This window comes from Takifugu flavidus, chromosome 11 (genome assembly GCF_003711565.1).
Source record: "Takifugu flavidus isolate HTHZ2018 chromosome 11, ASM371156v2, whole genome shotgun sequence".
Classification (NCBI taxonomy): domain Eukaryota; kingdom Metazoa; phylum Chordata; class Actinopteri; order Tetraodontiformes; family Tetraodontidae; genus Takifugu; species Takifugu flavidus.
Window position 1 is genome coordinate 15,104,601 of NC_079530.1, and position 12,549 is coordinate 15,117,149.

Below are 12,549 nucleotides of genomic sequence, written 5' to 3' on the forward strand. Positions count from 1 at the left end.
CCATATGGCATAATTCATCAGCAGCCCTGCATAAAAAAAACCTTCTGGTGTGTGTGTGTGTGTGTGTGTGTGTGTGTGTGTGTGTGTGTGTGTGTGTGTGTGTGTGCGTGTACTATTTCCTGACATTTCTGCAGATTAAAGATGTCTCAAAAGCCTTTCCAATAATTATTCGTCAATCTTTGTAGAAATATTTACCCTAATTCAAGCATGAACTGAGTGTGGAGGTCATAGGTGAAAGGTCACTCTCGCTTTGGCCCTAAGGTATTCTCAAGCTTGTCTGTGCAGAATTCCAGGAATGTCTTGATGGACTTCTTTTTTTTTGCAAATTCAAAAGTCAGCTTGGACTGAATAATTCAAGTTGGAGGACATCTTGAAGTCAAAGGTCACAACAAACTTAATTGTAAAGTTCACAGCGGCTTTCACTCATTTTGTCAGGGCTGCCGTCAATAATCATTGAAACAAAAGCTGTTATGTTTGTTTTTTTATTCATTCTACAAACAAGTAGCACTACAGAATTCCAACAAAACAGCAACATACACTATAATATATTTCTGACAAGTAGAAAATTGGATTCATTTATTGTACATGTACAAGTAGAGGGTCAAACATTCGCTTGATAAATGTGCCAGTTTTAAGGCATTTAAACTTCAAAATGTTTAAAGTGAAGTCAACATAAAGCTGGGAAATATACTTTTTGAACAGATATTGATCTCTGATAAGGCATCTTTACAAGATTTCTGATATGTTGAAATGCAAAAGTATATCTGGTTTTGGAGGTCATTAACAATAATAATCATGATAAGAACAACTATTACTATTATTTTTGGTTTGGTCATGTGCTTCCATCTAGTTCAGATTGTATTTAATGGGAGAAAAAGACAGACAAACAAACAAAATAAAAACATATATCAAGATCCAGTGGAATTAAACTCTAAATTAGAGCCCAAATCTCTGAACGTCTCTCGTAGAGAAACCACACAAGCTTCCCTACAGCCTTCAAAGTGCCAAAGACCATCAATAAATAGCACATTAAATAAGCTGAACAGTAAAATCATTCGGGAATTGCTGCTTTGAAACTCCTTCGGACCGTCCCTTATATATTACTGTGATAAAGCTGTGTTTGCGCGTGAAGCCACGTGATAGTGAATGCTTCAAAAACAGGAAAAAAGGATCCACACGAGTTCATTACTAGCTTCTGGAAGAGGCTCAGCGTATAATCAGAAGCATGATATTCCCCATCCCCCCACCTGCTGCTACAGTCAAACCCTTTTTTTTGGCGTGGGTTCGTGTTCTTCAGCCACTTTTGTAGCTGCCGTCACCCGTCCGCTGCACTCGGGTGAGGATGGCGTCCTTCGACACACTCTTGCGATCTCTCGCCAGACCCAGGAAGCACATAAAGTCTATGAAGGCAGTGGTGAGGTTGAGCTTGCATCCAAACTCACTGGTGGCATAGTCAAAGGGGAATGTGTGATGGTAGTTGTGAAAGCCTTCTCCTAACAAGAAATATAAAGAAATAAGGCTTAAAACTTGTTGGATCCATGCAAATGCTACAATAATACAGCATGATGGTAAAAATGTTACAACCTAGAAAAAAGAAACTATGAAATCTGGATTACCACAATTGAAAGAGGGAAAAATGTGAATTAAAATATCCCTCAGACGACACACAAACGCAGATGTGAAGTTTAAGGTTTCTCACCGATGGCGCTCAAAGCGACCATAAAATTTTCCCTGGGGTTGATGGTTTTGTCATAGGGCCTGTTGCCCCATATGTGAGCAGCGCTGTTGACCAGCCAGGTGGCATTAAGAATCAGGCTGTACCTCAGGAGGCCGGGAACAAAGTACCCCACTGCTAAAGACTCGCCCCAGAAGTACCAGGGCACCAGCATGGGCAGCAGGAAGCAAAGGACCACCACAGAGAGCTTGTAGTGCCTGAAATCAGAGATCATCTCCGATTAAGGTGTCTTTTGGATTTTCCACAGTCATCTGTGAGGAAAAAGGGCCAGATTTAATCTGGAAGGAGAAGCAATATTGCTAAATTACTAGCATCGTTATACATCCATTGTGTTAAAAGTACCCAAAACTCAGTCGTATTGACACATTATCTTCCCCCGCATCATTAGCTGAATGTCCACAGATGACGGGGGACTGGGATTGGACGGCTCTGCCCGCCGTTAATCCCCTGTGCCTGAGAGAAAACGTGGAAATCTGGGAGATCATCCAGAACGGCAACATAGTTGAGCAATGACAAGAGTCGGAGTCCTGACGCGGAGTCCTGTGTGTCAACAGCTGAGGTAAACCCCAAATGAATTCCAATATTTGCTCACCGCCTCTGGAACATCACCACCGCGTCGGCCTTCAGGTCGGACAGGTCCAGCTTCTTCCCTTTTTCGATCACGTCCGGATGCTTGCGCACCAGCAGCCAGCCGATGTGGGCGAAGAAGAACCCCCGTTTGGCATTGTGGGGGTCTGCGTCCGTCTCGGAGAACTTGTGGTGGACACGGTGGTCCCTGGCCCACTCAAATATGTCGTTCTGGTCGTGGGGGGGGCAGAGGAGGGGATTGCGTGGGTTTCAGGTCAACAAATTAACGACTGCGATCTGTCGATAAATACTGCAGCCGCCCACTCGTGAGAGTCTGTCAACTAGCTACCTAATTAGTGCACAATCAGTGCACAAGAGACAACAGACGTTTCACGTTTTTACCTGAAAAGACATGGAGTTGGCTACGGCGAGGAAGACCCGCAGGGGGAAAGAAGCCTTGTAAGATCTGTGGCTCCATAACCTGTGCGCGCCGGCGGTCACGCCGAGAGCGCTGACGAGGTAGCAAACGGCAGCTGCGGGGAAGAGAGGTGGAAAGGACAGGTGTTACACAGAGAAGCAGTTCAGCGCGCACCCCAGAGAGCTGAGAGGCCCTGGGACAACGTGTTCTTTCCATGACAGCCAGGCTTCTGTTCAGGGATTGAGCCATGTTTGGAGACGGGCTGCTTGGTTAGGGTGAGGGTGGGCCAGGTCTGCCCACACACCTTTATTTTGTGTCTGTCTCTGGAGGAGCCCCAAAGGAGCTGGGCCAGAGGTTCTGGCTGGCAGAGAGGATTCTGTTGTGGTGCCGCGTGGCTCACAATAGCACCACTGTGGGGATGCCGATTGTGCTTTGTCTTTCCCGGTGAAATAACGCACAAGCTCAGCATTTCAGAAAGAGACGGGGCAAAATTATGCAGCGCCGGAGTGGAAACAAAGTTGGGACTGTTGAGGAATTCAAGTCATGCCCCCGTGGTCTGGTACTGGTACAGATTCTAATGATTCTGACTGTTACCACTGCAATTAATCACCCTCCTAATGTGAGACACAGCCCCAAAAAGCTGTGACACTTTAAATGAGCTTTGAGCTCCTATCCCTCCACATGGATGGATGCATGTGAGGGTTATGGTGGGAAATCAGGGCCCTGGTGACTCATTCTCAATCTCACGCGCGCTTCCAGCACAGACCAGACACCAGCGCCGATCACCAGCATCAGCACATTCTGCTGTGGGTAAGAGAAAGCAGTGCTAAGCCTGCTACAGTGTGCAGCAAATACTCACTCCATACAAGAGTTAAACCGGACGCGGAGGGCAGCAGAACCAGTCCGTAAAGCGCGCCGGCGTGCAGGAGACTCATTAGTATGATATTCCTCCAAACCAGCCTCCTCGGAGGTTTGGGTCCGTCTTTCTCTCTGTAGGTGTCGTCAAAAACATCCTCCACCGTCGACGATTCCGCCATGGCACCGCCGTTCGGTTGCCTGGCAGCGTGCGGATTCCGGTTCTCCGTCTCGGTCATGTCGCTCGGAATCGGTTGGGGTGAAGGAGAAATGCTGCTCGGTCAAGTGCGGCTGTGTGCACGAAGGGAGCGGAGAGCGAGTGCGGCGGCGGGGCTGCGTGCACGCTGCAGTCTGCGCTTAAATCTCCGAGCGAGGTGGGCTGAGGGAGCGTGCCACCGCTGCACGCGTGGCATCATCGCAGTTATGTCACCGCTGGCTGTTGGCGTGACCCCGCTGACCTGGGCACAGGTCGCCTTTTTATTCCCTGTAAAGCAAAAGTCACCAGATCCTCTTCGTATGGGTTCCGTCCCTCCCCCGTAAAAAAAGGCGGGGGGAGCCATAGGATCCACAAACATTTAAATTTCATTAAAAAATGATGCACCATATAATTAAATAATGCGAATAAAATTAAGCTGGACCGTTTTTGCGCACTTTTTCTGATGAGATTGGTTAAGCGGATTGTTTGTTTTGCTTGGGAAATGTGTTTATTCTGCGATGGTCGAGATTAAAAAATTGGAAATTGACAGTAAAGACCCGACGCCACCTCCTCCCACCCTCTGTCCTCATCCTTCCATCATATGATCACATGTTAAATGTCAAAGGCCAAAAATGCGCGTCAGTTAAAACGATGGTGTAAAATAATGCGGTAAATACAAATAATATTTTCTGATTTGATAAATAATTGCTAAGAAGATAAAGAAATGGCGATAATACTAATACTGTAACAGAATGTTGTAGTTTGACCCATGAGCAGGATCTATGTTGTAATGTATGAGATCATCTAAACTTTAGTAAACCCCGAGAAAACACACACACACACACACACACGCACACACACACACACGTACACGCACACACGCACGCACACACACACACACAATTTAACCTGTATTGAACCAAAATGGTGAGACTAAAAAGGATGGGCGCAGTAATGGCGCCATCTAGAGTGATATTGTCGCCACTGCATGTCAAAATATAATGGCCTCTTCTTCCCTTCCAGGTGAGCAGATTCAATTTGTTAGCCCTTAAAACCTCTTGTGCTTCACCCAGAACATTCTTTGCTGACATAAACAACGTGAATAGATGCTATTTTAAAGGTCACCATCCACACATTACTTCAGCTGGTTAGAACTCCTAAAATGTGCATAAATGGATCATTATACTGCGCACTGAAAAATTGCTCTTTGATAGACAGTGTATGACTCTGTATGTTGAAGTACTTTATGCTTGATTTTGCTAATTTAATTCTGTTTTAAAAACATCTATCTGAGGAAAGCTGAGCCACCTACGAGAGAGGAAGAATTTGCACATCTCACACCGGCAACATTACTAGAGAACTGCTGAGGCACTGTGAGGCAACAGTGCCGGAGGGTGTAGTCTGGGATCAGATGGAGGTGAACACAGATGGAGCAGACAGACTCTAGAGCAGCCAGAGCAAACAGAAGATAATAGACTTTGCATACGCTGGTCAAATTTACCCGTGCCAACCTCCCGACTGAGCCAGAGACCCAAGAATCAAGGTCAACATTACAGTTCTCTTGGATGTTCATGTGGTTTTTATTACCAAGCTATATAATACAGCAACAACAAACAGTTTAAAAACGACCAAGCGCTAATTCAAACTACCTTTCAAAGAGAAGCACCAGTTCACAATGAGCAGTGTGTGGGAACATATCCACAGGCAGAGCCAGGCTTGGAGAAAATGCTTCCCCTATGAGCTTTTTCTGCCAATCGGGAGCGCAACAAAGTTCCCTGAAGTTCCTCATGGCCTCCCCGTCTGGTTTGCAGGACACAAAGACCAGCCTGCGGATGTCTGGTTGGTTTCGTAACGCACGGACCACTTTGTGATGTAGCCCTGCACGAGAAGGGTTCACCACTGCTGCCACGGGGCCTCCAGAGCCAAACTGAGACATAAGTCCAGGCAGCACCACCTCCGCCTTCCCGGGGATGAAGTCACAGTTCGGCACATCGTTGAGGGCTGCGTTGTGTTTAGCATCTTCTACCGCTTGTTCTACGAGCTCTATGCCAATAACTCTGTCCACTCTGGGAGAGGTGGTTATACCAATGGCACCCGTCCCACAGCACACATCGAGGAGTGTCCCAACTTTGGTTCTTTTTTCTTGGACTGAATGCTGCGGGACACACAGGTCTCTCACTGCACTGTACAACACCTCGGCCGCCACCTGGTTCACCTGGAAAAAGGCATCGGCAGAGATACGGAACTTGAAACCGAGCACCTGTGGAGGAAACAAAGATGAGTTAACATCCCTAACGCAGGTGCTACAATGGTTTTCTACCAAACTGCAATTTAGAGATACAAACCAGCAGTTTGCCAGTAGAAACCAGTGTTACCTCTTCATATATGTGTGGCTGCCCATGCAGGAGCTGGTAGGGGGACTCCTCATGAGTGGTGCGAGTCATGGTGCTCTCCTGGAAAAACAGCGAGTCCAGCTGACAAACTGACCCAGGACCCCGTGTGAAGTAATCCACCAGGTCAGCCTTATGGAGCGCTACCTCCGCTGGCGAGAGCGTCTGTGGATGAAAGTAGACGATCGCCATGGTGTGGCCCTGCCTATTGGTCCTCACTGTGATCTCTCGCCAGTGGCCCCCTGTGTGGAAGAGCAAACAGGGCTCCAGAGGAGAGAGGCGGATGAAGTCCTGGTAGCACCTGGCCACCAGTTTGTGCTTTTCCGGCATGTTGAGGAGGTGGTCTCCATTGACGCAGACAATGTTTCCCTTTTTCCCAGTGCCAACGTAAAATCCTACTGTTTTGGGGTTCCCATCAATTCCCCTGTTGACGGAGAATGTGGACTTGTTTCGGTATCCGTCCTTATGTGGCGAAGGCAGGATAGGCAGCACCGGGAAGTTGAGTTTATTTCTCAGATGTGACGAGGCGTGTGGTTGAAAGTCTTCTAAAAGATAACCACTAAGCTGTCTAAGTATGTTTTCCTGCTGCTTCTGCTTCAGATCAAGCTGCTCCTCATAACTCATCCTCCAGAGAGGGGTGACCACATCAGCCAGTCTTTCCTCCCAGGAACCGCCATCAATCCTTTGAACCTTCTTGTGACGATGTTTTGACAAAGGTTTCTCAAGGACATTGAAATAAGAGTTAGTCGTTGAAAACAACACACAATGTTGTCTTGTTGACAGAGATCTGTGTTTATAAAAAAACGAACTTATGTTAGCCGACAAATTCATTCTTAAGTTTGCCAGACGAAGGTCCTGCAAGCGTCTGTCAACGTTACGTTTAAAAAAAACAACATAAAATGTTCTGTTCATTATTTTCGGTCGATTATGTCCGCTCTGAACAGCCGTCGCGTTGCTGCTACGTATAATCCAGGAGACGCTCGCTGCTGACGTCTTTTATGTGCGTCCTGATAAGTAAACATTTCCGTGATGGACTCAAACAAGGACGAAGCTGAGCGGTGCATTAAAATAGCCCTAAACGCGATCACCAAAAACGAGCAGGAAAAAGCAAGGAGATTTCTTGAGAAAGCACAGCGACTGTTTCCAACAGACAAGGCCAAAAGTACGTCGATTATAGACCTGTGTCGACGGGTATAATATATTAGTTAATGGGCCATTCCTGAGGCCGATCCAGCTAACGTTAGCATAGACCGTATTATCTTTACACCAGCTCATGCCGACACTGGCATTTGTAGTTTTTAAGCCTCGCGTCTTCGCGTTCTGTCAGATATTTGAAGTAAAATCTTATTTTGGTGTTTGGCGTTCACATTTACTATTCAATCTGTCTTGGCCTACATCATTGACGCATTTGCTTGCAGCTAACATGAGTGCTAACTTTTAGCTCTTAATGCTAGTGGAAAAAACTAATTTGACAGCAAAACCAAGTAGCAGGTTGTGAGTGTCGCGGCTCCAATTTTGTCTGCAGATTTATTGGAGTCGTTAGCGCAGAATGGAAAGCCTCCGGGTGAGAATGGCAGTCATGTAAACGGGGACGGGCCCCGAATGAGGCACCGAGGCCACGGAGAGGATCCTCATGTGTCCGCACAGGGAGCTACAGAGTCATCGAAACCGTACACTGCCGAGCAGCTGGAAGCTGTCAGAAAGTTAGTGCACACAAGTTAGTGTATCTGCTGTTATGGTTTAAGATGTATCAAAATGTCCTACTTTAGATTGACCATAGCAATGAAGAACCTGGAGAGACGAGAAACAGCCTTTCCTAATTATATGATATGCCGATCAAAGAACATATCTTCCTTTTACCTTTAGTGATCATTAAGAAACCAAAATTGGCTCTACGTTCATTTCCAAATCCTGGAGACTTTAGTTATTTCTAGGCGTCTTCCATATTTGCCATATCATGCGCTATCAGGTTAGGCTTGGCTTTTAGTGTTCCAGATACTGTAGATATGCTCACTCATTAACAAGAAGTTATCACCTGTTCTCTGTTTAATCTAGAACTTATTGTTCTTTTAACCAAACTAAAATAGCCAAATGTTAACAAGTTTACAGTTTCGCTTTGTGTGGATTTTTAATTTTTTTTAATTCATTCACATTTTCTGAATTTTACTGACAGTAAATCCTATTTTAATTTGACAGTGTTCATCGGTATTTGAAATACAGTAATGGTTCATATTTTCAAATCACATTGTAATAAAGTCAAAAATATTCTTTATACTGTGATATGATTGTCACTGATTTTAGCAAAAATTGAAAATATGTATGTTGCCAACCCTTTTAATGCATTTTTTTTGTTGTGTTTTTTTTTTTCTTTTAGAATTAAGAGCTGTAAAGACTACTACCAAATTCTGGGAGTTGAAAAATCCTCCTCTGAGGAGGATCTGAAAAAGGCTTACAGAAAGCTTGCTTTGAAATTTCACCCTGATAAAAATCACGCTCCTGGAGCCACAGAGGCGTTTAAAGGTAAATTAAAGGTATTCACCACTATTGGTCCATGTGTAAATGTAAACATGCTCATTGTGTTTTTGTGTGTGTGACTTTCAGCTATCGGTAATGCGTATGCTGTTCTAAGTAACCATGAGAAACGAAAGCAGTACGACCAGTATGGAGAGGAGAGATCAAACCCGAGCAGACACAGGCGAGATTTTGAAGCAGATATTTCTCCGGAGGACCTCTTTAACATGTTCTTTGGGGGAGGCTTCCCTTCAAGTAAGCACTGAAAAATAACGTTGAAGTGAAAGAGTAGCAAATAGATGTATGTCCTCATTTAATGTATCTTCAGTGGTACCACAGAAACAATCCCATCATTGGATGGCCATAATATTATAATAGTTCACACTGATTATTTATGTTTAAAGCATCTGCTTTTAATTCCTCTTGAATCATCTTTTGATCGTAACATTCTGCCGTTCTTTTTAGGTAATGTACATGTTTATAGAAATGGAAGAATGCACTTTGCACATCACAATAGGCAAGAAAGAAGAGAACAACAAAGAGACGTACGTGAAATGATCTGCAGTGGGTTTCTGCAGTTCTTACATCAACTGATGTGATTTCTTTTTTCCGCTCCAAGCAGGGAGGTTTGGCTCTGTTTTTCCAGCTGATGCCCATCCTAATCCTCATAATTGTCTCCGCTCTCAGTCAGTTGATGGTCACGCAGCCTCCTTACAGCCTTAGCTACCACCCGTGAGTATTTTTCCGGAGGTGGGTGAAAATAGATGGCCGTGTCTGTTCTCTAATGGTGTTTGTCTTGATGCATTAGGTCAACTGGACACATTCACAAAAGGCACACGTCACACCTGAAGGTGCCTTTCTACGTGGGAGATCGTTTCAACGAGGAATTTTCTGGGAATAACTTAAAGAATGTTGAGAGAAATGTAGAAGAAGACTATATTTCTAACCTCAGGAACAACTGCTGGAAGGAGAAACAGCAGAGTGAGTTTAAAGAACACGAGATTTGTCTTGTCGGTCATTTGATTGGATGGTTCGTGTACACTGAATGAATAGCTGGCTGAGAACTCCCATCTTGTATTTCCAGAGGAAGGTTTATTGTATCGTGCTCGTTACTTTGGGGACTCTGATTTGTACAAGAAGGCACAAAGAATGACCACTCCGAGCTGTTCCAGACTGTCTGAGGTTCAGACTATGCTGGATGGTTAGAAACCACGTTCACTTGTATAGGTAAGATTCCACAGACACCCAATTTAAATAAGCAAATTTGGTTAATAAATATTCTGTACCTGTGTGAACACTTTGATTCTGACATTATTATTAATAGCTAACCTTTTTGTCAACCTTGTAGCCTCATTAGGACATCTTTAAACAAATCCATCTGCTTGTGGTAACAAACTTTGACCATAAGAAGACATCAATAAATGTAATCAACAGCTTATTTTGATTGTTTGCATATGATTAGCGAGGACACGTTTTCTGCAAGATCTGCAAAGAATGACTCCGCCCATTTCCACTCCGCACTCATCCCTCGAGTTCCAGCGTTCTGTTGACGCACATTCAAATAGTCTCTTTCGTCCAAGTTCCATTTTACCCTTTGCTTTAATATTTAACTGACTGCACATCTGTGATTAATCAGCGAATTATTTTCCCTTTTTTTTCTTTTTAGGTGTGTTGATACTCGGCTAATGTGAAGAAATCTGTCAGAGCCCTGAGAAATTGGAGCATTTTTATGCCGCAGATGAAGAGATTTAGAAATGCCTTACGTGACGTGGGCAGCAGGCCTCATCAGGGAACCTCTCTGCTACTCGGTGATAAATCAGCCTCCTGTAGAACTTTTGAGAAGCTGACATTTTCCTACTCTAGCATCTCTGGAGATGTCGAGAGTCGGCTCGGCAATCGCGGGGGAAAGGAAGAGTGTAGTAATCTATTTGAACAGCAAACAAAGCTGCTAAGATAAGCATTCAGCGTTCAAGTCTTTTTTTCCCCCTTTATCGTTTTCTGAGACCCTCTGGCTTTGTCAGAGACAGATGTCTGAGCCACTCACGAGGATAGCGTGTAATTTTTATAGTTCCTACCAATGTAAATATTCATCTTTCTTTAAACAGTGCAAGGTTTGTTGGCATTAAAATAATTTAATACAAATTTGCTCGTAGCCTGTTGGACATAAAGTGTTGAATAACGAATGCACAAATAAAGTGAACCATATTTATTAAATTAACTTGCTAAAATTGTATCAATGTGTCTCTGTCTTTTAATTAATGCACAGCTTTTCTTCAGTGTCGCCTGCAGTTCTGAAGACGCCGTCCCTGCACAATAGCGCAGGCTCGATAGGATCAGCATGTTGGTGAAGATGTGCTCCAGGCTGGAATGGATGCAAATTTACACTAATGGGATGTTTCACCCTAACTTTTATGTCTTTTTTGACTATTTGAGAAGACAGAAGAGTGTGTCATTTGTGGTTAAAATACTTGAATAGATATTTGCCTGCTTTATTTTAAATTAAATAGCTGCCCTTTGACTTGTTTGGAACTGTAACAAATGCACATGTTTGCGTGAGGAAGCTTAAAGAAAACACTGCAAAATAATACAAAATAATTTATTTGTGTCAGACAGTATAAAAGGTTTCACCTGTAACCAGGAGAATAGCTGCCATGAGAAATGGTTTCAGGTAAACTTGAGCATCGAACGAGGACAAACTGAACAATAATGCTAGTGCCTTGATGATACAATGCATTCTAACCATATTTTTCACAACTGTCAGAGACTGATGTGCAAGAGTGGGGTGCTTGGTCAGTAGCACTCCTCAATGAGCAGCTCCCCTGAACTGTACAGTTTCCTCTTGATTGCCCTGAAGCTGGTACTCAGCCTCAGACTGCTCTGGTGCTTTGTTGAAGTGCTGCCCTTAAAGAGCTTCTGAAACTTCGGCCACAGTCCGCTGGCATCTAGCCTCAGTACCAGGGTCACCTGAAAAGTTGGGACCAGCGTGGGGTCCACTGCTATTTGGTCCACAGCATAGAGGCAGCCCAGGTCCACCCTGTCCACACAGAGGTCGATCAGCGCCCCCCTGAGACCACAGGGCTCATTGGAGGCCAGATGGAGCAGCTCTTGGCTGATGTTGCGGAGCAGAAGATCGGATAAGATGAGCTTGGTGCAGCCCAGGCTGGAGGAGGCCTCCTGAAGACTCAGAGTTATGTGCTGTGCAACCTCTGCTGCCAGGGTCTCCTCCAGCGGGTAACACAGGAAACTGTTGTCTAACTCCGACAGAGACATGTCTGCAAAAGACCCTGAAGCAAACAAAAAAATGTATCAAATCTTGTCTCCTGCACCAAAAAAGTATTATTTAAACTGTCGGCATAAATGATTAAACTATAGAAGTGTAGTTTTAGTCGAATAAAGACTCACCAGTTTGGCTGCTGTTCCTGCTCAGATGATCAGCTGTGGCTCTCTGATTGTTCCCCTTCAGCTCGGTCAGCCTCTGCAGCAGGCTGCCCCAGGACAGCCGGTTGGAGCGCCGGTCCTCCGCTGGAGACGGAGGAAAACTGCCGTCCAAGGACTGGTCGCAGGAAAAAGACATCTTTGTATTTAAATTTAGAAATATATATCCCTACTTTCCTTAAAGTGCACTGTTGTGAGAGTGGGGGGATCTCTCTTGTGGCCCAGACCAGCTGGAAAACACTGGAAACAATGGAACAAAGCATTAAATACCCGAGTCGGGAGGCCCCGCCCACTGGAATTATCAGCCAATGAGATCTTAGCGCACGTTCTCAGCGTACTATCCTGCCTGGCAACTTTTGGGATTCTTTGATGGGGGAAAGGTCGCCCCCCCTCCTCACTGGCGACTGCCTCCCCCTTCCAGCCGTGAATATTTTCATCTACA

The 12,549-nt window shown here is 44.8% G+C and overlaps 4 protein-coding genes across 5 annotated transcripts; 1 reads left to right on the forward strand and 3 right to left on the reverse strand.

Annotated features, from left to right (window-relative positions):
• Positions 1-466: 466 nt before the first annotated feature.
• On the reverse strand, positions 467-3,966 carry scdb (stearoyl-CoA desaturase b). Its single transcript, XM_057047534.1, has 5 exons — positions 3,580-3,966; positions 2,705-2,835; positions 2,328-2,533; positions 1,700-1,932; positions 467-1,493 (listed from the first exon to the last, which is right to left on the reverse strand). Exons 1-5 carry the CDS (start codon positions 3,812-3,814, stop codon positions 1,294-1,296), a joined length of 1,005 nt encoding a protein of 334 aa, XP_056903514.1. The 5' UTR covers positions 3,815-3,966; the 3' UTR covers positions 467-1,293.
• Positions 3,967-5,327: 1,361 nt separating this feature from the next.
• Positions 5,328-7,130, reverse strand: trmt2b (tRNA methyltransferase 2 homolog B). The gene is made up of 2 exons (XM_057047531.1): positions 6,147-7,130; positions 5,328-6,031 (listed from the first exon to the last, which is right to left on the reverse strand). The coding sequence occupies exons 1-2, from the start codon at positions 7,071-7,073 to the stop codon at positions 5,417-5,419; spliced, it is 1,542 nt and encodes a 513-aa protein (XP_056903511.1). The 5' UTR covers positions 7,074-7,130; the 3' UTR covers positions 5,328-5,416.
• Positions 7,131-7,149: 19 nt separating this feature from the next.
• dnajb12a (DnaJ heat shock protein family (Hsp40) member B12a) lies at positions 7,150-10,905 on the forward strand. Of its 2 annotated transcripts, none has more exons than XM_057047532.1 (9): positions 7,150-7,323; positions 7,687-7,864; positions 8,536-8,681; positions 8,763-8,927; positions 9,138-9,217; positions 9,292-9,404; positions 9,481-9,653; positions 9,757-9,899; positions 10,339-10,905. In XM_057047532.1, exons 1-8 carry the CDS (start codon positions 7,191-7,193, stop codon positions 9,876-9,878), a joined length of 1,110 nt encoding a protein of 369 aa, XP_056903512.1. In that variant the 5' UTR covers positions 7,150-7,190; the 3' UTR covers positions 9,879-9,899; positions 10,339-10,905. The 2 variants fall into 2 exon arrangements, with proteins under 2 accessions (XP_056903512.1, XP_056903513.1); XM_057047533.1 differs by having other exon boundaries at positions 9,295-9,404.
• Positions 10,906-11,254: 349 nt separating this feature from the next.
• Positions 11,255-12,549, reverse strand: LOC130533827 (DNA damage-inducible transcript 4 protein-like). The gene is made up of 2 exons (XM_057047536.1): positions 12,075-12,549; positions 11,255-11,956 (listed from the first exon to the last, which is right to left on the reverse strand). Exons 1-2 carry the CDS (start codon positions 12,244-12,246, stop codon positions 11,463-11,465), a joined length of 666 nt encoding a protein of 221 aa, XP_056903516.1. The 5' UTR covers positions 12,247-12,549; the 3' UTR covers positions 11,255-11,462.

Excerpts from the sequence above, each read along its gene's own strand:
- scdb (XM_057047534.1), bottom strand. The coding sequence starts at position 3,814 with ATGACCGAGACGGAGAACCGGAATCCGCACGCTGCCAGGCAACCGAAC. Across the intron at positions 2,836-3,579 it reads CGGTTTAACTCTTGTATGGA|CTGCCGTTTGCTACCTCGTC; the intron begins GTGAGTATTTGC and ends TCTTCCCCGCAG. Across the intron at positions 1,933-2,327 it reads GTGGTGATGTTCCAGAGGCG|GCACTACAAGCTCTCTGTGG; the intron begins GTGAGCAAATAT and ends CTCTGATTTCAG.
- trmt2b (XM_057047531.1), bottom strand. The coding sequence starts at position 7,073 with ATGAACAGAACATTTTATGTTGTTTTTTTTAAACGTAACGTTGACAGA. Across the intron at positions 6,032-6,146 it reads AGCCACACATATATGAAGAG|GTGCTCGGTTTCAAGTTCCG; the intron begins GTAACACTGGTT and ends TTTCCTCCACAG.
- dnajb12a (XM_057047532.1), top strand. The coding sequence starts at position 7,191 with ATGGACTCAAACAAGGACGAAGCTGAGCGGTGCATTAAAATAGCCCTA. Across the intron at positions 8,682-8,762 it reads AGCCACAGAGGCGTTTAAAG|CTATCGGTAATGCGTATGCT; the intron begins GTAAATTAAAGG and ends TGTGACTTTCAG. Across the intron at positions 9,218-9,291 it reads GAAGAGAACAACAAAGAGAC|CAGGGAGGTTTGGCTCTGTT; the intron begins GTACGTGAAATG and ends TTCCGCTCCAAG.
- LOC130533827 (XM_057047536.1), bottom strand. The coding sequence starts at position 12,246 with ATGTCTTTTTCCTGCGACCAGTCCTTGGACGGCAGTTTTCCTCCGTCT. Across the intron at positions 11,957-12,074 it reads CAGGAACAGCAGCCAAACTG|GGTCTTTTGCAGACATGTCT; the intron begins GTGAGTCTTTAT and ends TGTTTGCTTCAG.